Source organism: Tachypleus tridentatus, chromosome 9, assembly GCF_004210375.1.
Source record: "Tachypleus tridentatus isolate NWPU-2018 chromosome 9, ASM421037v1, whole genome shotgun sequence".
In the NCBI taxonomy this organism is placed as follows: Eukaryota; Metazoa; Arthropoda; class Merostomata; order Xiphosura; family Limulidae; genus Tachypleus; species Tachypleus tridentatus.
In genome coordinates, this window is record NC_134833.1 from 140,402,467 (window position 1) to 140,423,662 (window position 21,196).

The following is a 21,196-nucleotide window of genomic DNA, read 5'->3' on the forward strand; positions in this document are numbered from 1 at the left end:
AAACATTCGAGAACGTCATCGAAAAGAATGTAGCGCGATCTAATGGTAAAACTCTGTGTATGTGTGTTTTAATTTAGCAAAGCCACATCGGGCTATCTGCTAAGTCCACCGAGGGGAATCGAACCCTTGATTTTAGCGTTATAAATCCGAAGACTGACTGCTGTACTAGCGGGGGACTGTTAAAACTATAAACTACCTCAAGCTAGTAGTTCGTACACTGTCCAACAGATGTCGATATCGCTGTGTTTCCCTCGAAAATTTGAAATATCCGGAGACGCCCCTGTGAGTTCGCCGCGGCGCACAGTTTGGAAACCGTTGAATTATAGGGTAAACTTAAACCTCATGAGGCCTGGCATGGCCAAGCGCGTAAGGCGTGCGACTCGTAATCCGAGGGGCGCGGGTTCGCGCCCGCGTCGCGCCAAACATGCTCGCCCTCCCAGCCGTGGGGGCGTTATAATGTAACGGTCAATCCCACTATTCGTTGGTAAAAGAGTAGCCCAAGAGTTGGCGGTGGGTGGTGATGACTAGCTGCCTTCCCTCTAGTCATACACTACTAAATTAGGGACGGCTCGGTACAGTGGGCTAACAACACTTAAATACTTGTTGAAGAATCCGCAAGCGATTGCGGCCCTATGTTCCTTGATGGAGTCTAATGGTGATAACTAACTAACTAACTAAACCTAGCTGTTGTTGTTTCAGGCATAGCTAGTGTTCATTGGTCATCAGACCATCCGCATCTTTGACTGATCCAACAAAGATAAGCGTAATAATCAACAGCCCTCGTAAAGCAACCAAGAAACGACTGAAACCTTTCTTTTCACGTATTTCGTAGTATAATGTGCTTTGTTTTAGATTTATTCGTTCTGTGTTTTCGCACATAAATAAAACTAACCAACGTTTGCATAATTGGAAGTGATGTGGATTTTGTAAAAGTTGGCAGTCTTGACAAACATTACCTGTAATTTTAACTCGATCTTTAAATATATAAAGGTAAATTATAAGTAGTGGTTTCATCCAATAGCGTTCTTTTTTCACATGCTTGGCACGTAACTAATTTTCACGCTGTATGAGTTATATACGGAAATCTTCAGATGAAGATTTCACGTAAGAAATTTTAAAAACTAAAATAGATTAAGCAAAAAGTATTATTAATTTTATTTCATATTTTTCAACTTTTTATTTTGCTCTAAGTTGATAATTTCACTACATTAGTCCCCTAGTGGCTCAGCAGTATGTCTGTGGATTTATAACGCTAAAAACTAGGTTTCGATATTCATAGTGAGCACAGCGCAGTCCGTTACGTAGTTTTGTGTTTCACTACGAACAAACAAAATCGCTACATTATTGTTAAGACAGAGAAAATAAGAGATAAAATATAAAATATTACAATAAAAATATTTAATGTTCAGTTAGGAGGCGCTAAAGGATACAGAATTTAAATATGAAAAGTGTAAGTTGAAAATTTATTTTAATTTAACACGAAAACCACCCCTCATTCAAAGAACCTCGGCACGTCTTTCTGTACTTTTCAAACTTTTTATTGTGATAATTCTGTATGTGCCCAATGGATCCGGGGATATTCCGTCAATAAGATATATTTTATTTTCAATTCTTGTTTTAGTGGCATGTATCTTTCTTTAATCAGTGATGTCGAGAAACCCACTTATTGAGAAATTTATATGCAAAAACGGCTCGTTTGGGTTGAGAAAATATTTTACATAGAAGAGCGAACAACGTTTCGACCTTCTTCGGTCATCGTCAGGTTCACAAAGAAAGAGGTAACTGACCGGAAGCTGACCACATGTTTGAAAGGGGTTGTGTAACTGTGTGTCGAAATGTAGAGGGCGGTATTAGATGTTTGAATATATAATTTTATTTATTTTATTATATCAATATAGGTATAAAGGCGTTCCTTTATATTGGTTTATTTTGGGTTTAAGTTGTTGTATAAGTAAGGCTTCTTTAATTTTGCGTTTGTTTATGTTTGTTTCTTTATTTAGTATTTGAGTGTTTTCTATGGTTATGTTGTGTTTATTTGACTTGCAGTGTTCGAAAACGTGTGAAGGTGACTTTTATGTTCTTTGAATCTGGTTTCCATTTTTCTACTTGTTTCTCCAATATAGAAGTCGTGGCAGTTATCACATTGTATTTTATAAATAATGTTGGTGTGGTGTTTGTCAGTGTAGTTTTTACATAGTATAGACCTCAGTTTTGTGCCTGGTTTTTGAATAAATTTGGTATTAACTGGAATGTCATATTTTGTTACTAATTTTTGCCAAATGTTGGTTATTTGTTTGCTGATGTCAGGAATATATGGTATACAGCAGTATATGGTTTCGTGGTTTTTTGATTCGTGAGCTGTATTTGGTGGTTGATTTTGCTTTTTGTCTAGGTGTGTGCGTATAATGTTTTCTACGGTTTGTGGAGGAAACTTATTGATGTTGATGAAGTATTGTTTTATTTTGTCTAATTCATCGTTAATTTTATCTGGTGAGCATAGTTTTATGGCTGTGTTTATTTGGTTTCTTAGTATGTTGAGTTTTGTTTTGTTTCATGTGCTGAGTCCCAAGGAATGTATAGTCCAGTATGGGTGATTTTTCGGTGGATTTCTGTTTTGAATTGTGTGTCGGTTCTTGTAATTTTGAGGTTAAGAAATGATATTTGATTGCTTTCTTCCTGTTCACATGTGAAGTTAATGTTGGGATGTATAGAGTTAATGTGATTGAAAAAATTAAGTATGTGTTCTGTAGATTTGAATCCCGCAACCGTGTCATCTACATATCTGTACCAGTATAGTGGTGGATGTAATGCTGTGTTAATTGCTTGTGTTTCAACTTGTGTCATAAAAATATTGGCTAGAACTGGTGATACTGGGTTGCCCATGCTTAGGCCATTTGTTTGTATATAGTTTTGGTTGTTGAACATGAAGTTTGTCTTTATCGTGGTGAATTCTATGAGGGTTGCTAACTGGTTACTGGGAATTTCTATAGTTGGGTTAGGGTCTCGGATATAGAGTTCTAAGGCTATCTTGCAGGCTTCAGTGGTTGGAACTTCTGTAAAGAGGGATATAACATCGAAACTGGCCATTAAGGCTTTATGATTAAGTTGATTTAGATTAGACTTGAAATTAAAAGAGTCTTTGATGAATGAGCTGGCTGATGTTACATATTTTGAGAATGCCCATGCTATGTATTTACCAAGATTGTAATTAAACGATTCATATGTGGACATTATTGGTCGTAATGGACAATCTGGTTTATGAGGTTTGGGGATGCCGTATATTTGCGGTGTGCGTGAGTCGGTTTTACGTAGGTAGGAATAAAGTGTTTGTGAAATTGTGTTGGCTTTTTTTCATTTGTAGTAGTAATTTGTTCAGTTGCGTCTCGTGTGTCTTTGTTGGATTTGTGTGTATTGGTTTAAATTTGTTCGTGTCTGATAAGATGTTATTCATTTTTTGGATGTATTCATTCATGTTCATTATGACTATAGCGTTACCTTTATCTGCTTTTAAAATTTTTATGTTTTTGTCTTGTTTTAGGTTTTTTAATGGAATTAATGTCTCTTTTTGTAAGGTTGTTTTTTAGTTTTCTGTTTTGTGAAATTATGTTGATGGTTTTGTGAGAAAATTCTTTGAAAAAATCGTTTAAGATGTTGTTTTTAGGTGTTTCTGGAAAATATAAATTTGTAATTTTACCTGGGAAGTTTGGCTGTTGGATGTCAATAAAATTATCTAAGTTGTCATCTTTCTGTTGGTTGTGTTTGGTTGTTTCCTTGTTTTTCTTCTCTGTAGAAAGTATCACAAGTCTCCTGGCTAGGTCTTCTAAACATGTTTTGATTTCTATGGTTGGAATGTACCTAGGTGCTATTGCGAAGTTGAGTCCTTTGTTAAGTAGATGTATCTCGTCTGTGTTTAATTGTCGGTCGGATCTGTTAATTATGAGGTTAGTTAATATTCCAGTTAATACCAATTTTATTCAAAAAACCAGGCACAAAACTGAGGTCTATACTATGTAAAAACTACACTGACAAACACCACACCAACATTATTTATAAAATACAATGTGATAACTGCCACGACTTCTATATTGGAGAAACAAGTAGAAAAATGGAAACCAGATTCAAAGAACATAAAAAGTCACCTTCACACGTTTTCGAACACTGCAAGTCAAATAAACACAACATAACCATAGAAAACACTCAAATACTAAATAAAGAAACAAACATAAACAAACGCAAAATTAAAGAAGCCTTACTTATACAACAACTTAAACCCAAAATAAACCAATATAAAGGAACGCCTTTATACCTATATTGATATAATAAAATAAATAAAATTATATATTCAAACATCTAATACCGCCCTCTACATTTCGACACACAGTTACACAACCCCTTTCAAACATGTGGTCAGCTTCCGGTCAGTTACCTCTTTCTTTGTGAACCTGACGATGACCGAAGAAGGTCGAAACGTTGTTCGCTCTTCTATGTAAAATATTTTCTCAACCCAAACGAGCCGTTTTTGCATATAAATATCTTTCTTTAATTCCTCGCTTCATTTTCTGTTACTTTCTTCTAATTTCCTATCCATTTTTTGTTAATTTTCTGTTTCTTTTATCGTTTTAGTGTTCTTTTAATTTTCAATAATTTTGGCATTTTTTTACTTTCCTACGTTCATGGTCTCTTCTATATTATTCTTCCTATCTCTATCTTATTATTTCTTCAAGTAATGCTTTGCTCTCACTCCTCAGTTTCATCGTTGTCATCCTGAACAGTTGAATTCAACTTGAGGTATTTTCAGAGTTCCATCTTACTTTCAGCAAAATAATCCAACTTCTGACATAGGTGTTGTAATGTTGATCTGGTGTGTTTTTTTGGTCTTACGTGAAATGATGGGATTCGTAGTTTGTATACCATGACCCATTACAAATTACCATTCAAAATAGTATTATGTATTTAATGTAAGAGCTGTTAATTATTCGTTTCATTCTACATAGGAGATTTAGTGACAGTTCGTGGTAAAGGAGAGTAACTAACAGATGCCATATACAGAGATACAGAACAAAAAACTACAAATTCGCATTTTAAAGATCTTAGAGGTTACGTGAATATAATGTGCAAACTGTACAATGGACAAAGTATTTTAATTATTCACAAAAACATCACTTTCCATTCTGGTAAGCCAGAGTCTAAGTCAGTTTAACAATGATAGTTCACACATATATCTAGAGTAAAAATACTTTTGTAAAACATCTGATTTTTGTTTCAACAGACTTTTAAGTTTTACTGAAAGCTTGCTACATTATAAAGATAATAAATTCAAAATTAAAGTCAACATTCCTTCTTCAACATGGTTTTAGTCTAATGGACCAATCCCGCACACGTTCGGCTAATTAGATTATCTAGTAAAAATAAGTCAAAGTCCATTTCACATAATGAAAATAATTTATATTACTTCTTTCTTAGCGTTTTAACAAGCTTAAACAAAAACGCTCTCTGGCTGATTAGCACTAATTACTGAGAACAATTCTATGTTTTACTACCCCAAGTATATATAAACTACTTCTCAAATTTACTAAAACAATTTAACTCCATGCACCCCTACCTAGCACATAAATTACAACTTTAAAAAATACAAAACTTATAATGAACTCAATAAACATCTTTAATCTCAGCGATTTCCGCCATTTTTCGAAAAATGGAATAAAAATTCATTAATATTGGCGATGTTCTTTAACAGTGTTTATACTTAATTTCAAATTAGAAACGCATACTTTTGTTGATGTGACTGCTAAGCTGGCACGAATGTTTTAACTGTGTTATAATCGCTGTGGAAAACAGTCAGTTTCTTCAGTTTTAATTAGTAAGTACCCACAAACCACATATAATTTATTTGTTGATTGTTAAGCACAAGTCTACACAATTTGCTATCTGTTCTTTGCCCACAACGGTTATGAAACCCACTTTTTAGTAACAATAGCCTTCAGACTTACTGAGGAGCACCAAAAAAGTTTAGTCAAAATATAAAATATTTTACAAAACACAATTGCCAAGTTCACCTATAAAATGAATATGATATTAAATTATAACACTAGAGTGCTCATATAAGGATAATAAATAGTTATAACATCTTGATTTGAAAAGTGGAATGTTATAATAATCTAATGTTTAAATATCAGTTCCGAGTATGTATTTGGATGTAGTAGTGACTACTGCCGTTAAAAATAGAATTGTTAGTAATTTATATTACATTATTTCAGGTTTTTGTGCTACCTTATTTTGGATGATTTTGTTACTTACGAATTTTGCTATTGGTCCGATACTTTTGTGAAAGTCGGTATCTTGGCAGATGAGTGAAAAGAAGCGTAAATACAGTTCTCCAGGTACAATATACTTTCAGGTTTACTGTTTCATAGCTTGTTTGTGATGATTAAGATTCAGTTTTATGGTAAATAATTTTATTGGTGAAAATTCAGCTGGAATGTTATGAATCTAGGTTGGACCTAGGATCGTTTTGAGTGCACGACACTACAACTTAGAAGAATGATTGAAACATTTGATGTATTCGCTGTATTACTGTTTACACTATAAACTTAGGAGACTGGATATAATTTTTGAAAGGGTTTAACTTAAACTTAGGCCTAAATTACTGTACACTTAAAAATGAGAATCTTAAAATAGTCTGAAAACTTCTTCAATTTCAATTATATTTTAACTTTCAAGTAAACTTAGCAAAATAAGTTTTACAAAGCTTTGAAAAAAAGTGTGAATTTTTTTTACTGTAAAGAATCCATTTTCAGTGCCACATGGAAAAGTACATAAGAAAAAAATGGCCAAGTAAAAACAGAATGCTCAAAAAAAAACAGAATTTTAAGATTAAAGCTACATGATAAATAAGAAAAGACAGAGAAATGCGAGATGTATTGAAGTTTAGTATGTCGATCTATGAAATATAATTGGATTTTGAAGTGTTTAAAAATTGGAAATTGTTGGAGCTACAAAACTTTTGTCAGCAGACATAATTTAGTGCTATTGTTAACACTTTTCCGAAATAAGTTAAAATGGATAGTTTTCACTTAATAGTCATTTGTTTAAGAGAAAATATTTAAACTAAAGGCAAAGAAGAGAAAGGACAACTTTTGTAAAAAAAAAAATTGAGTTTGTTTTGAGTTTCACTGTACAAAACCTAAGACTTTCTGTCATTATACCATAAACATCCTTTAATATTTTAAGTTTAATTTCTATATTTATTTTGCAAAACGTTTTTGTAGGTTTCTCAATAAAAGATCTTTCCTGTCACCATTTCTTGAAATCTTGAAGTTTTGACATTAAAAGTGTTTAGATTATAAGTTCAAAAATGTTTATTTTGTTATTTTAGATCTCGGAAGTTATGTGAACAAAACCGTTCGGTCAACAAAAGATGATGTATCTAAAATGCATGTAGACCTCCATATTTCACCTTGGTTTTTAACACCAGTATTAGCTGATAAATATTACCAACACACTGAAGGTGGTAAGCATGCTACTGTTTCTAGAAATGTTACATTGTTTTAAGTGCTTATAATTATCCTTGACTTAATGTTGCTTACCTGGAAGAAAGTTAATATCATTTGGTGGGTGTGGTTATAATGACAGTAACCTTCATGAAAGTTTAGGGAAAAGTTGGAGCCATACATAAATTAAGCTTGATTGGAATGTTGACTCTTTTTGTTAGTTTGTTAGACTAACCTAGATTAGGCAATCAGTTCAGTACTGTGAATATTTAGTTACTGCTTTGATGAAGAAATATATGTATGAATAAATTAGCAAATGATTGGAATTATGAAGTTAGGCCACGTAGTTAATCTAAAGTTAGTTTCGTAGCACTATGGAACTTGAATAAATAAAACAGTTCAGTTATCATTAATGGTTTCACTTTGCCTGGGGCATTAATTTCCCAGTGCACTGTGGTCTGTGCTTTCATTCTTGTTTTTAATGAAATGACCAATCAAATATAACATGTTTAATAATAGAAACTACTACAACAGTACTGTATTTAGAACACATTTATTTAACAGTCTAGTTAGAGTGAACTAAAATCTGGTCAAATTTATTTTTTTAATACTAATGATAGAAGAAATGTACAATAAGACTTGTTAGTTATATTTAGATTCAAGGAATGTTGTTGTTTGAAAGGTTTTTGTATACATTTATTCACAAAAGGGTGCATTACAAGCTTAGTGATTAATGGTACACTAGGTGGCCAAATGAGGTACCTCTTGAAGAAAATGTGTATTAGATTTTTATGCTCATTTATATATGTAACCACAATTTGAAACAACCATAGCTAACAGTGTAAGCAACCTCTTTCAGTAAACAATTACTCAAAGTTGGTCTAACATGAAACATAACATTAATAACAACAAGGGATTAGTTGACCTTTCAAGACTATCCCTGCACATCTGACCCTGATTTAAAAAAAAAAAGTTAAAATTTTAATTTGCCCTGTATTTTTATGAAGCTGTCTATTTCTCTCTTAAAACTATCATCTATTCACTGCCTAAAATATTTGTGAAATCACAGACAGATATGTTTCTTTTAACTTTTCTCACCTTTCAAAGAGAGCAACTTCATATGTAACTCATGTTTTAGGACTAGATGCCTCTTGTACCTGTCCTCTACCCATTGAACCAAACAAATATCAACAATTGATAAGGAAGACATTTGAAAAACAATTATGTAATCAAAAACTAAGCTTTTGTTAAAGAAACTGAAAAGGTTATAGTGATTTGTTAATGAACATCACATTGTCAAAGTTACCTTTTTGTTATTATTATTATTATTCTCAGATGTTCAGTTTACAAAGTCCTAAAGCTCTTTCTATTCTGTTACAGAAAATGTGTATGTTGCAGAAATTCTACATCAGAAGATGACAGCTCAGTTGGTCAAGTATGTACTCAGTAACAAGAATGGGTGGTATGATCTAAATGTTCTATTCAACACACATTCAGTAGATAAGATTACTAAACAACACTTCTTAAGTATGTTTTTGGGCCATATACTCATTTTCTGACATTTCCACTGTTTTCTGTAGTTCACATATTTTTTTTGAAAAAGATAATAAAAGATTTTGGAATTTAAGATGGGCATGTTATGACAGTTACTGGGACAAAATCATAATAAAATATCATAAGCACTTATGTATTATGTAAAGTAGTGGTCATCTGAGTATTTTCTCTCTCTCTGATCTAGAACACTTTCAAGTCAGTATCCTTTGCCTGGTTTGTCACATGTAAAAAGGGTTAGATCTAAAACAAATGGTAAGTTGTGTAGTTTATATTTTATAAAACTGTATTACAACTGGTTTCTTTCCTTTACCATTAATGAAAATTAAGAACTCTGATCACATGAAAAATGATAGTTGGCAGAATATAATCTTATGCATCACAGATTATTAGTTCTCATATTTTGAGAGTGGGCTTACTTCAACATGTCACAAATCATTACTGTCTGTGAATTTCCTGAACTATTTCTGATTTTAGTATCCACAGCCCTGAAGGACAAAGTCTTAATAGTTCTGAACAAAATATCACCAATATGAACTTTGTATCTTTGCAAGTGCAGTTACCAGTTTTAGTCAGTTGCCATTTCTTAGTCTCAGTTGTCATGTTATGATGCCACTGCCTATATTTCAGTGTAGAGAGGTCCTAGACTTGGGATGAAAACTATTTCTCTGTTCTCTTCAACTGTACAAGTTGGCATGCCTTCCAGTTCATTGGAGACTGTTGTAGGGATGGCATGCCTTCCAGTTCATTGGAGACTTTTGTAGGGATTGTATAAAAGTTTAGTATGGTGATATATTGCTGTAATGAAAGATGTTTATAAACAACATCTACTACCATTAAAGTTCCAACTTCTTTAGAGCTTTATTTATTATTATTATGTTTTTTTTAATTATAATATTGCAATATTATAGTGAAATGCTTTACCTTGATTAAGATGAGGTTGGTTGTTATTAGACTGTACTTTAAGCTTTATTGGCCTAAATACTTGGTTGGATGAGCAAAGAAACTGACAAAAGATATAACTTGGTTTAAAACTTGTTACCTATATTCATTGAAACTTTTGAATAACAAGAGTCAACTTAATTTTGTTTGATAAAAATATATTTTCATGGTGTGTTGGTGATCACAACCAAAGTGAAATTATTTTTGATGCCCATGAGCCGACATTTAGACATAAACTTTAGAGACAGCTTAAGTGGGTAATGAAAGAAACTTATTACAAATGACAAATGTACAATGTTTTGGCAAGTTTTGTTATAATCAGGTATAGTGAAACGATGTGTGATGATTTTGTTTAATCAAAATTAAGGTAGAATTTAGTGTTAAGATAAAAATGTGATTGGAAGGCTTTACAAAAAAATTGTAACTGAAATCTACAACAATGGTAAGTCTTTTTATTGTTTCTGAAAAAAGTTAGAATGAAATATTTTCAACTTTGCAAAGCTGGAGCTACATGAAATTAATATGCACATGTATACAGAAGATAAATACTATGTAGAAAGTTTATCTCTAGTTTCAAACAATGCAATGGGTGTATTTAAGTGAATTGATGGGCATTTTAGAATTAAAGTACAGGAAACATTTTAAATCAATATAAATTGTTTTATAATCTTGTATAACAATTTTTATTTCCATTCTCATATTTATGACAACTTTGAAAAATCACATGCACCTGTTCTCATGATTGTATTGTGTATGATGAATTACAGATAAAACAAGTTATATTTAATTGCACAACAAGTAAGTGTAATGTTTAAGAATTCCTTGTGTACGTATCAAAACTAGATATTAAAAAAATGTAAAAATTTCAATACTGGAATTATAGAACATGTAATATTTTACTTAAAAATGATTATACATTTTTAAGTGAATAGTTTCAATAGATTATTTGAACTTTACAACTTGATACTAAAAAAAAAAGAAAAACAAACCAGGTAGATTTTTTTTTTTTTCTTGTATGTCATACCAATCCTGAGATGCGCATATGATCTATTCTCTAACAAAATTGAATTAATCATTCCTTTTGTGATAAGCAAAACAAATCAGAACATATATTTTTTATATATATAATGGTTTAGTAATAAATGTATGTTTTATCCTAGAAAAAAATTCAGGTTTAGAGATCATCATATGTCGAGCCATTGATGTTAACGTCGATCATCAGGATTCTTCTTCCACCAGTATACCAACAGAGAAGATAATAAACAATGATGTGTCTCTCATGAATGCTCTCTCTGAGTTCTCTAGATTGCTTGTTGTCCCAAAATATCCTCCACTCACCCGCAAACAGTACGAACAGAGCAGACAATTATGGCCTGTCCAGTTTCATGAGGATAAGTAGTAAGTTATAAACCTAACTCTTAAAATCAGAGTAACAATATTTTTTTAGAGAACATTAGTTAAAGTACTGTATGTTACCTGGTAAAAATACATTCATAAATAAAACAGTTTTGTTATAATCTGTATATTTTTTTTCACATGATAAACGTGAGTTCATGAAGTGCAAAAGTTAATTATTCATAATGCATGAGTTTGTTTTCTTCGAGTTTAGTTTTTTAAATAAAAGTGTCCAATTAGAAACTGTTTGTTGGCATGTAGAGGGCAGTATTAAAAGAAACTCCAGCAGTTTTAATACTTCTATTCTGAACAAGTAATTGATGCTGGTTTTCACTACTACAGATAACTTATTGTTTATATTGAAAGTAGAAAATTAATGTATTTCAATAGTAAACCATTCAAATGTAGGAATGTGTATTTATTTAAGTTACAATTAGAATTAAAAGAACATTGTTTTCTGTATACACAAGTGCAGGGTTTAATAATGTAAGCAATGTTATTAAACAAGTTTTGTGTGACTGGACATGATTAGATTATCGGTTTGTTCTTTGAAGTAATATCCTAACATAACCAAGACAGCACTTCGACTTCATATGATCATACACGACTGTTTTTCTTATGGCATTGAGTAGTCATTTTTGTTTTAATTAGTTCGCAAGTGTAAAATAAATTTTGTAATGAACACTGAAGAAATCGAAGCCGTATTAATCTACATAGTTAAACTATACTGCATGTAGATGAGATGAGACAAAGAAAATTTAAGGTTTCTTTCTCTTCTCTCTATCAACAGCATTGCCAAAGTGATAAACAATCAAATCTTCACTGCTAGTGAATTAAACTTTATTGAACAAAACATGTCTTTGGCACTAGAACTTGCTATGGATAGTAAGGTAAGAATTAGAGATTTATGTTCTGTTATATACATCACTTTTCCTAGTTGCAATATTTCAAAGGGTTGTACTACATTTACCTTTGTATAGTATGTATATACTATACTTGTTTTTATGCTTTTTATGTTATGCTCTTGTTATAATACTTGTATAGAACAAAGTTACTTTGTTACTATTTTAGTCTTAAAAAGCTTATCCTAAACGTGTTAAATAACTTCCAAGGGCTCTTTGAGAATGACAGAATATCAGTGCTTGGCTAAATAGACATTGAGGGACACAAATCTGTTGTGCATGATGTAATCAAAGTGTAAACTCAATTGTAAGTATGTATAAATACAGAGATGCCAACTATTTCAAATGACTGAGTGTAATGATTGTAGACAGAGCCCTTTATCAATTGCAGCTACTAGGCCTGACCAATGTCTCTAAGCTGTTTCTTATTATAACTATTATTATTTATTACTGCTATAGATTGCTCATTTATGACTGTGTTTTGTGTATTTAGTAAATAAATTTTAAAAAATTTCAGATGAACCCAAAATTTGTCAACATTCAACTGAAGGACAGTTTCTGAGAAAGTATCAATTTTATATTTCAAATATTGCCCTTCCAACCTGTCAATAGTGTCGTGCTCATGTGTATTGACAAGGACAGGATACCTGTCTGTGAAGAAGCGTAGAGAAGAGAAATCTTTGCTGACTTTCAGTTTTGGATCAGCAACCTCTGCGTGAATCAGAAGTTCATCATTTACAGGGAAATGTTTCATCATATAATTTGTAGCTACAATGTAGTATTTCTTGACACTGGTGTAGAAGCTGATCAGGACCAGGTCCTTTTCATATTTAACAATGTATTCCTTGGCAGCATTTCCAATAGAAACTGCTTCATCAGATTTGTGTAAGGATTCATTGTTGTAGTCAAGTTCAGTGATGTTGTCTTCAAGATATTCTGGCTTGATGTATCTGACAAGTATATTTTTAACTTGTGTAATCAGAGTTCTATGCATAATGTGCATGGAAGGCTCTTCTATTTGTAATATCAAATTGGCTTGCTCAAATAGAGGAATTGCTTTCTTGCTAGCTATTGTTTTATTTTTCATTGATTGACTCTTCTTTAGTTCAAGGTCAGACTGCCTAAACATATATTGAATTATATCAAATGTTTCTTTGTTTGCTTTTGGAGACTGTTGTCTTGTGTCCCTATGTGGGTGAGGGGATATTCTGACTGTAAAAGTTACTGAGCTGCATGTTTAGATCCTTTTGAATCTACTTTTTCCTTTTCACAGTGAAAATACTTCTTTAATGGCTTCCACATGTCCAATATTCTGTTGAGGCACACCCCAAGTGATAGCCATCTTGTGTTAACAAGTTGTAGAAGTTTCCTTGTTTCTTTGTCATACAATCCTTGAAACTCTTTGAAATGTTGTTTTCTGCTAGTACTTTGTTCAGAAAATAGTAGATATCTATCAATATATCAGAAACTGGACAGGGCAGTTCTCTGGAAGCTTTCCGGGCAACAATATTCACGAGGTGACAGGCACAGCTCATGAAGTAAATGCTAGTGTCCCATCACACCTTTACCTGTACCAGACATAACTGAGGTATTGTCTGAAGAAAAACTAAGACAGTTTTCCCATGGAATTTTCCTCTCTGTCAGTTCATGGTCCAAAAGCTTGAAAATATTCTCTCCCATTGAAGCTTCTTTCCATTCCACCATTGTCAAAAGAGAACAAACACTTATTCTAAGCAAAGGGTCAAGATATCGTACAACCACTGGATACAGTTTTGAGTCATCCATATCTGTGGATCCATCTGTGGCTAAACTGTAAACACTGTTAGTAAGTATGCTTGAAATTATTTTGTCATCTTCACAACCCAACATTTGTACAATGGCTGTAGTTTTGGTTCTAGCACAGCCATATTTTTTTGCTATATCAGAGTCTGGGAACATTTTTCTGAATAGATGTCCTGCATGATCGGCTACAGCTAGGGGTAAATTATGAGCAATGACGAATTGCGAGAACATCACTTCTGCATTTATGGTTTCATATTCTGAATTCTTATTCATAAATGTCGTTATCTGCATCACTTTTGTCTTTGCCTCAGCCTTTTGTTGTTGAGATGCCGATTTTGTATGTCTGGAACAATCGTTTATCCCACCATGCCTCACAGAAAAATCGATGTGATAAACTGTACAAAACGCATGACTGTCACTGACTTTTGATGCAATGACCGAATATTTTGCACTATACTCTTTCCTAAATTTTTGATTCACAGTTTTAGTCCTTTTAGATTTGCCAGAAACAAGACAATCTGGTGAACGATTGCATTGGTGTTTCTATGCCGCTTAGAAAACCAGAAATACCCATCTACGCGAGCACTGATGACATGACTATGGCTTCCCCATGTACCCAGTATGTAGAAGCACCGCACTCAAACTATTGGTAGACGTCAGAGATAAATATTTTTTATCATTTCAAACCCAAACATGATTATCCCAAGTAGCCATTTGGACTGTGTCTTTTATTTATTATCAAAATTTGTATCTCACTAGAAATTTTCTTTTCACCCCTTTCAAGCCCTGGGGGAACAATTTATCACTTTATTGTATTTTCTATATAATATGTAATAATTTGGGAGTTGCAACAAGTCATAATATTTGTCTGTATGAGCATATAGTCGTAATGTACACATCAAAATCGTAATGGTTGGCATCTCTGTAAATAGATTCACAAGTAAAGTTTATCTTTTGAAACTACCAAAATGACCAAGAATTACTTACTGTTTACTGGTAGTTTCTGTATGTTTCAATTTCAGTCCTTGTGCTTTCTCTGCAATATTACTTTGTAGCAATTTTTCAATACCTGCAGTACAACTAAGATTACTATATTTAACTACATACGATTTTGACTTCATTAGCATTAAAACTCAAAAACTGACACTTTTGGTATTAATTTCATTTTAACTCGAAGTGAATAACCTTGAAGGTAATAGCATCTAAAATGTGCAGAAACCTATATTTTAACTACAACTTTCTTGTATTCTATAGCTAAGTACCTTCAAAATGTTAAAAGTACAGATATTTTTTCTATATTTAATAAAGAAGATTAGGCATATTTCCCTTTACCATTATCTGGACATTAACAACTATGGGTTAGTTTTACATCATTGAACAGTTTCCATTTTAGTATTAGTGAATCATCCTAATGAATTACACTTGTTCTTAAAAAAGCTGTAACTATTTGACTGTATGAAATACTATGATTTGTTGTATAACTTGTCCTCTTCTAGTGCTTTTAAGCACTCTATGGAAATTGTCTTCCATATTTTGTACACAAACCATTCTAAAGTTACTTAGTCAATATGACATAGAGAAGGTTAAATTAATGTAACAATGAAATATTAGAGAGTTAATTTTGTATTGGTATAGACATTTGCAGTAAAATAAGTTAATGCAATAACTTAGAATCGTCATTTCAAAGCAGGTGAAAAATTTCTTGTTTGATTTTCAGTGCCACATAGGTGCTGTAGTTGTTGACCCAGCAACTAAAACTGTGGTAGCTAAAGCCCATGATTTCAGAAATAGACACACACTACAGCATGCTGTGATGGTGGCAATAGACTTGGTAGCACAAGGGCAAAATGGTGGAGCTTGGAATCGGTATGGTAAGTTGGATATTACAACTTTGCTAACAGAGAAAAGAATGAAGTAAAGTTAACATTATGACATCATAAAATAGAGTTGGGTAACTGCCAGTTAGTACCTTTAAAGCTATGAAGTGGATTATGTCTTAGCATTAGTTGTTTCCATACTTTCACAAATTAAAGGTGAATTAGTGATGGAAACAGTATGAACTGATTCTCTATCTACTGTTTATTAGGCTTACAAAGAGGACCAAACCTCCAAGAAGCAGAATCTTTGAATAATTCCTGCATAGAGAGAGATATCAAAACAGGAGAGAACCACACAACATCCAAGTCTCTGGATAAATGCTGCAGTGAAGACTGTATACTTCCCAAAACTAGCCCATATCTTTGTACAGGATATGATCTGTACGTAACAAGGGAGCCCTGTACAATGTAAGTTTCTGAGAAACCTCATTTAATAACATAGGTTTCTAGGAGAAAGAATTTTAATTCCATAACTATCTGTGCATCACAATGAAAGTCTCAAATGGTACAAACTTATATATTATTATTTTTATGTATGCCATTATATATTTCTGAAAAGCTGAATTTCAGAAGTAAATGTACCCTGTTTCTATTAGTCCAGGGGGTCGCAAAGCCTTGGCAGGGGAGTCGCGTAGCTTTGTTAGAAGTAGTTTGGGATAACATTAATTTTATTTCATCAATTACATTTTCATGTCGTGAGTGCCAAAAGGTTGGGAACCCCTGTATTAGTCATAACATTTATTGAAAGTCTGACTGTAAAACAGAAGAGGATGATAATTTTAGTAAAATGATCCTTTATATTCATCTCTATTAAACTATAGAATCACTTTAGTCTTATGCACATTGAACATTGTTTTTTTCATAGGTGTGCTATGGCACTGGTGCACTCTAGGATTCGTAGAGTGTTTTATGGAGTTTCTATACCTTGGGGTGCATTAGGTAGCCAGTATAAGATCCATGTTCAGGACGGATTAAATCACCACTTTGAAGTGTGGAAGGGGGTGTTGGAAAAACAGTGTCAACTATAATGTTAGGAAGGTGAGTACACTCATGAGGAATAATCAAATTCTAGAATATACAAGGAAATAAATGATACAAACAAGAAATGCCCTAAAAAGTGTGCTAAACCTAGCACTTGATCCCTGCAGAAGCTTGAAGGATATGGACTGTTAGTTAATTGAACTTCACTGAGAGTAAAAACCTCTTAGAAACTAATAGATCCTGAACATTGGTTTGTTGTATTTCATCTGCTTCAATTATGTGCATCCATGAACCTATAAGAAATAAAGAAGTCTTGGTATTACAACTATTTGAATACAGTGGTTCTGTTAGTGTGTAGGTGTAATTTATTAATAAATTACAACTACACACTTTCTGGAAATATTTTTAATTTTTCACACATACACTTGCAAATCTCTTGGTTTAATAAACCCTCCATTATGAAAATTCTAAATTGAAAACGTTCTCAAATCATTCCTTTTAATTACATGTAAATTAAACTAGATTTGTTCTTTATAAACTCCCTTACTAATAAGTTGATTATAAAAAATATAGCAGTACAGGGGTCCCTTTTTAAAAATGTTGCTGCATGGAAATAGGTTTAGTGGAATGGGGTATGTCAGGGTAGTCTGAGAAATATATTTTTAATAATATATGATAATTATCTTTAAAGCCTAGATCACAGAATTTAAGAAGGTGTGAAATATGAACATGTTTCTTTGATTTACAATAGTAAAATAAGGTCACATTTTCATTTATGGTTCTTTAGAGTTTCAGAAAGGATAAAATGTAGATAGAAATGCTTCAATTATACAATGAAATTAAAAGTAAAATCAGATGTAAAAGTGTATACATTATTCCTGATCCCCATGTAGCAATCTCTTTATTAATTCATAATAAACTGTATGACAACTACTGGCATGTGATTGATAAATCAGTGTTTCATTATTATTATTATTGTTTGCTGCTGTGTGGTGTAGGAAAAGATGATAAACAGCATTTTTCTATACACACTGCTTTTTTATACATTTACTGATGGTGTTTCTTAAAGAAACTAGGGAACCTCCTCTTCTTATCCTTAGACTTGAGCTGATGACCAGACTCGCCCTCATCAGAGGACACGTTTTTTGGCCGTTCCAGTGTTGCAGCATGATAGCTGTGTCGTTGATTAGTAGTTGGTGGCACTGTGTTGGGAGGTAAAGACATGTGGCGGCCCAGTTTTTCTGACCCTGGTACTGCTTCAAGGAGAGACTATTGGCAGAAGATTATGCAGTTATTATTCTGTGATGAATTATGATACAATTTTAACCCTATATCAGGGGGTAGTGTGTGAGATTGAAGTTGTATTGAATAATTAAGGGATGTCATATCTAGTAGAATTAGGTGACAGGAAAGGCTTTTTTTTTTTTTTGAAGTGATAGCTTTTTTATTATTTAAAACAATATTATTGAATTCTGACTTAAATAAAAAATCTGTATACTTAAGTAGGGGCATATCTGTTAAAAAAATTGACTGTAAATGCTATCACTTGTAAGTAAACTCAAACTAAGTTAATTAGTTTTTCACCTTTTGTTTTTAATAATGTGGTGCTAGAAGCTAGTATTTAACTTTTTTTTTTTTTATAGTAATCTAATTCATTCATCTCAATTTTCTCTCCAGTGGACAGTAATTAAATGTGAAAAAAAGACAATACCTGCTGATAGCGTAAGTTGGTTGATTCCGAAGGAGAATCTCTGCTTCGGTGGTTTTCTAAAGAAGAAACAAATTATCTCCATTACTGTTTATTATTCAGTTTCTTAAATCTTCAGTAGAGTTGGCTAACTGTTGGGCTCTTTAATTAACAAACAATTTTAATTGGAAGCTAGCTTTCATTTATGTTAAACCATGTGGAGACAGCCTTGATCACTCCTATAAACAAAATATGTAGTTTAAAAACAGTTTTCAGGGCCTACAAAGTTTTGAAAAAAATAAATTTATCCAAAGTTATGGAAAAGTTGTAGATAAGTTTCTCCTACTGTATTAATAACCAGTGTGTTTTTGTTGATTACATCATATAACAGTCATGCACTTCCAAGCAAACCTTTCATGTTTCCCTTATGTGGACATTTGTATGCTTCCATGAAGCCAATGATAAGTACAAGGAATGGCTTATGTGCAATGTGTACCATAACAAGGTTGATGTTTGCAATAATGTGCAAGTCTGCCACGATAAGCCATAGGAAGGGGAAAAAGCATGAGCTGATGTGTATAGTTTACTCAATCAACAGCAGCCATGCTAACCACATACAGCTCGATATCACCTAGATATAGGCTGATGCCAGATAGAGAACATCAAGAGTTAGGTGTACAGTTGCAACAAATTAAGACCACCATATTCCAACAAATGAATAACATTCCAAAGTTAAATTTAGTATTACAAGGGATTGGCCCAATTGTATTAATTTACAAAGATGTTATATTGTAATTAACTTTGAATGATTCACCTCAATATGTAATTTATTTAATACAAGGCAGACTGTATTCATCAAAAGAAAATGATTGGAAAGGAGATGTTCTATGGGTCATGAAGACTGCTGTTACAAAAGCTGTAAAAAAAAATGTTCATAATATGGCTTGTTTTGGATTGGCTTCATCTGTCAAGTCACATTTGAATCAGAAATGTGAAACAAATGTAGACTTTGTGCTTTTGTCTGAAGAATCCTTAAATGGTAAAAACAGAAAGGACCAACTTGCAGTGTGCCTTTAGTCCACTGACTCTGAAAATGAAATAATCTGATGGTGACTTTCTTGATTTTGCATTTTTCAGCCACAACTTGGATAATGATCTTTTGAGCCATTTCTTACAGTTGACAAAAGAACTTAACTGCTTTTTTCATGAGAAATTAGAATCAGAATTTAAAACTACACATTGAAACTGCTTTCAGTGCCTCTGATTTGGATGTACAAGCACTAATTAAATGACTGTACTGTTTTTGAGTATTTTAAGCTAAATTAGAAGCCTTTGATAAAATTACTGGTTTTTGTGTATGTATTGAAATTTTGTTGCAAGAAGTTCAAATTGAACTCTTACACCATACCAAAAAGTCAAGCATTTAATATTGTGAAATCTGTTACAAATGATGTCCTTCCTGCAGCAAAGTTATCATTCTATGTTTTGATATCTGAAGAACTCTTTCCATGCCTGACAAAATATCAAGATTGACCATCTTGTCCTGCCTTGGGTCATCTGTGATCTTGAGTTTATGTAAAACACAATGTGTTATGAAAACTGGCATGAAGAAAATGGAAAATATTAAAATCAGCTAAGCATGCCACTATCAGGTTTTGTGCAACAGAAAATATGAATGTATTGATTGCCACAGATAAAGTGACTCCAAGAGGTGAGTTTGCTTTTTGAAATGAATGTTTGTATGTTTAATTGAGAATCTGTGGTTAAATGTCCACTGAAATACTCATTTACGTGGACGTTACTTGTTTCCCTCCTCTTGAAAGGGCCTCAGATGGACTGGATAGCAAGACTTATTTCCAGTGTGTACTCTTCACTCTTGTCAATTTGAAACATCTCAAAGCAGAAAGATATAATCACTTAATCAGACAGTAGGACGTGGTTTCATAGGGAGGTGTGAAGCCAAATTACCACATCTTTAAGGATTTTTTTCAAACACATGGGCCAAGCTGTGAATTAGAGTCCTTGCAGTGTGTTTGCACACTTGTTTTGATACTCAGAGTCAACTAATTGAAAAGGGTTAATGCTTCAGAACATGCTGAACATCTCCTTGTTGGTCAGTGAGAAAAATTTGGAAAAAAAAAATTCCTTAATGGATGCTGCTAATGATCTTGCTCACAAGACAACATAAAATAAGGAAAAAGACAAGCCCTTAAACGTTTTGATGAAGAAATTATAAAGATGGTGAAAAAGTATTGTTAACCTGTAGTCACAAGTGTATATGATTTATTTTGTTCTATCTGGCCTGCAAGTCATGGAAAGCTGAATAACCAAAGGTGTGGAAATCCTGTTATAACTATGAAATTATACTAGAAGTTTTAATAAGTACTAAATGACTGTTGTAAATAAAAACATTAGATTTTTAATAAGGATTTCTCTGTGAATTTACAAAACCTTTAAGGAGTGCAAAGTGACTTTTATGCTAAAACTAAAAACATTTTTTCACCTCACTTTGTTTTTCTAACTTCATTTGAATAATCTCTAGAACCACCAAAAAAAGAATATCACAAGTGTTTTTTTTTTTTAGTAAAA

At 32.6% G+C, this 21,196-nt stretch overlaps 2 protein-coding genes across 5 annotated transcripts in view; one reads left to right on the top strand and one right to left on the bottom strand.

Annotated features, from left to right (window-relative positions):
* The first annotated feature begins 5,841 nt into the window (after window positions 1–5,841).
* LOC143226521 (putative inactive tRNA-specific adenosine deaminase-like protein 3) lies at window positions 5,842–21,030 on the top strand. 4 transcript variants are annotated; one of them, XM_076457567.1, is made up of 11 exons: window positions 5,842–5,860; window positions 6,258–6,380; window positions 7,376–7,510; window positions 8,871–8,925; window positions 9,229–9,296; window positions 11,144–11,381; window positions 12,169–12,268; window positions 15,780–15,933; window positions 16,149–16,347; window positions 16,805–16,977; window positions 18,021–21,030. In XM_076457567.1, the coding sequence occupies exons 2-10, from the start codon at window positions 6,347–6,349 to the stop codon at window positions 16,965–16,967; spliced, it is 1,146 nt and encodes a 381-aa protein (XP_076313682.1). In that variant the 5' UTR covers window positions 5,842–5,860; window positions 6,258–6,346; the 3' UTR covers window positions 16,968–16,977; window positions 18,021–21,030. The 4 variants fall into 4 exon arrangements, with proteins under 4 accessions (XP_076313682.1, XP_076313681.1, XP_076313683.1 ...); XM_076457566.1 differs by lacking the exon at window positions 5,842–5,860 and having other exon boundaries at window positions 6,087–6,380; XM_076457568.1 differs by lacking the exon at window positions 5,842–5,860 and having other exon boundaries at window positions 6,370–6,445.
* LOC143226523 (spectrin beta chain, non-erythrocytic 5-like) overlaps window positions 17,311–21,196 on the bottom strand; it is a 179,633-nt gene continuing 175,747 nt past the window's right edge. Inside the window, 2 exon segments of the mRNA XM_076457571.1 lie at window positions 17,311–18,189; window positions 18,632–18,687. Coding sequence (XP_076313686.1) covers window positions 17,968–18,189; window positions 18,632–18,687 — 278 coding nt within the window. The 3' untranslated portion in view covers window positions 17,311–17,967.

What these genes read in the sequence shown, in the direction of transcription:
- LOC143226521 (XM_076457567.1), top strand. Translation starts at nt 6,347, where the DNA reads ATGAGTGAAAAGAAGCGTAAATACAGTTCTCCAG. An exon ending in GCGTAAATACAGTTCTCCAG is followed by an intron (nt 6,381 to 7,375) that starts GTACAATATACT and finishes TTGTTATTTTAG; the next exon opens with ATCTCGGAAGTTATGTGAAC. An exon ending in GGTTAGATCTAAAACAAATG is followed by an intron (nt 9,297 to 11,143) that starts GTAAGTTGTGTA and finishes GTTTTATCCTAG; the next exon opens with AAAAAAATTCAGGTTTAGAG.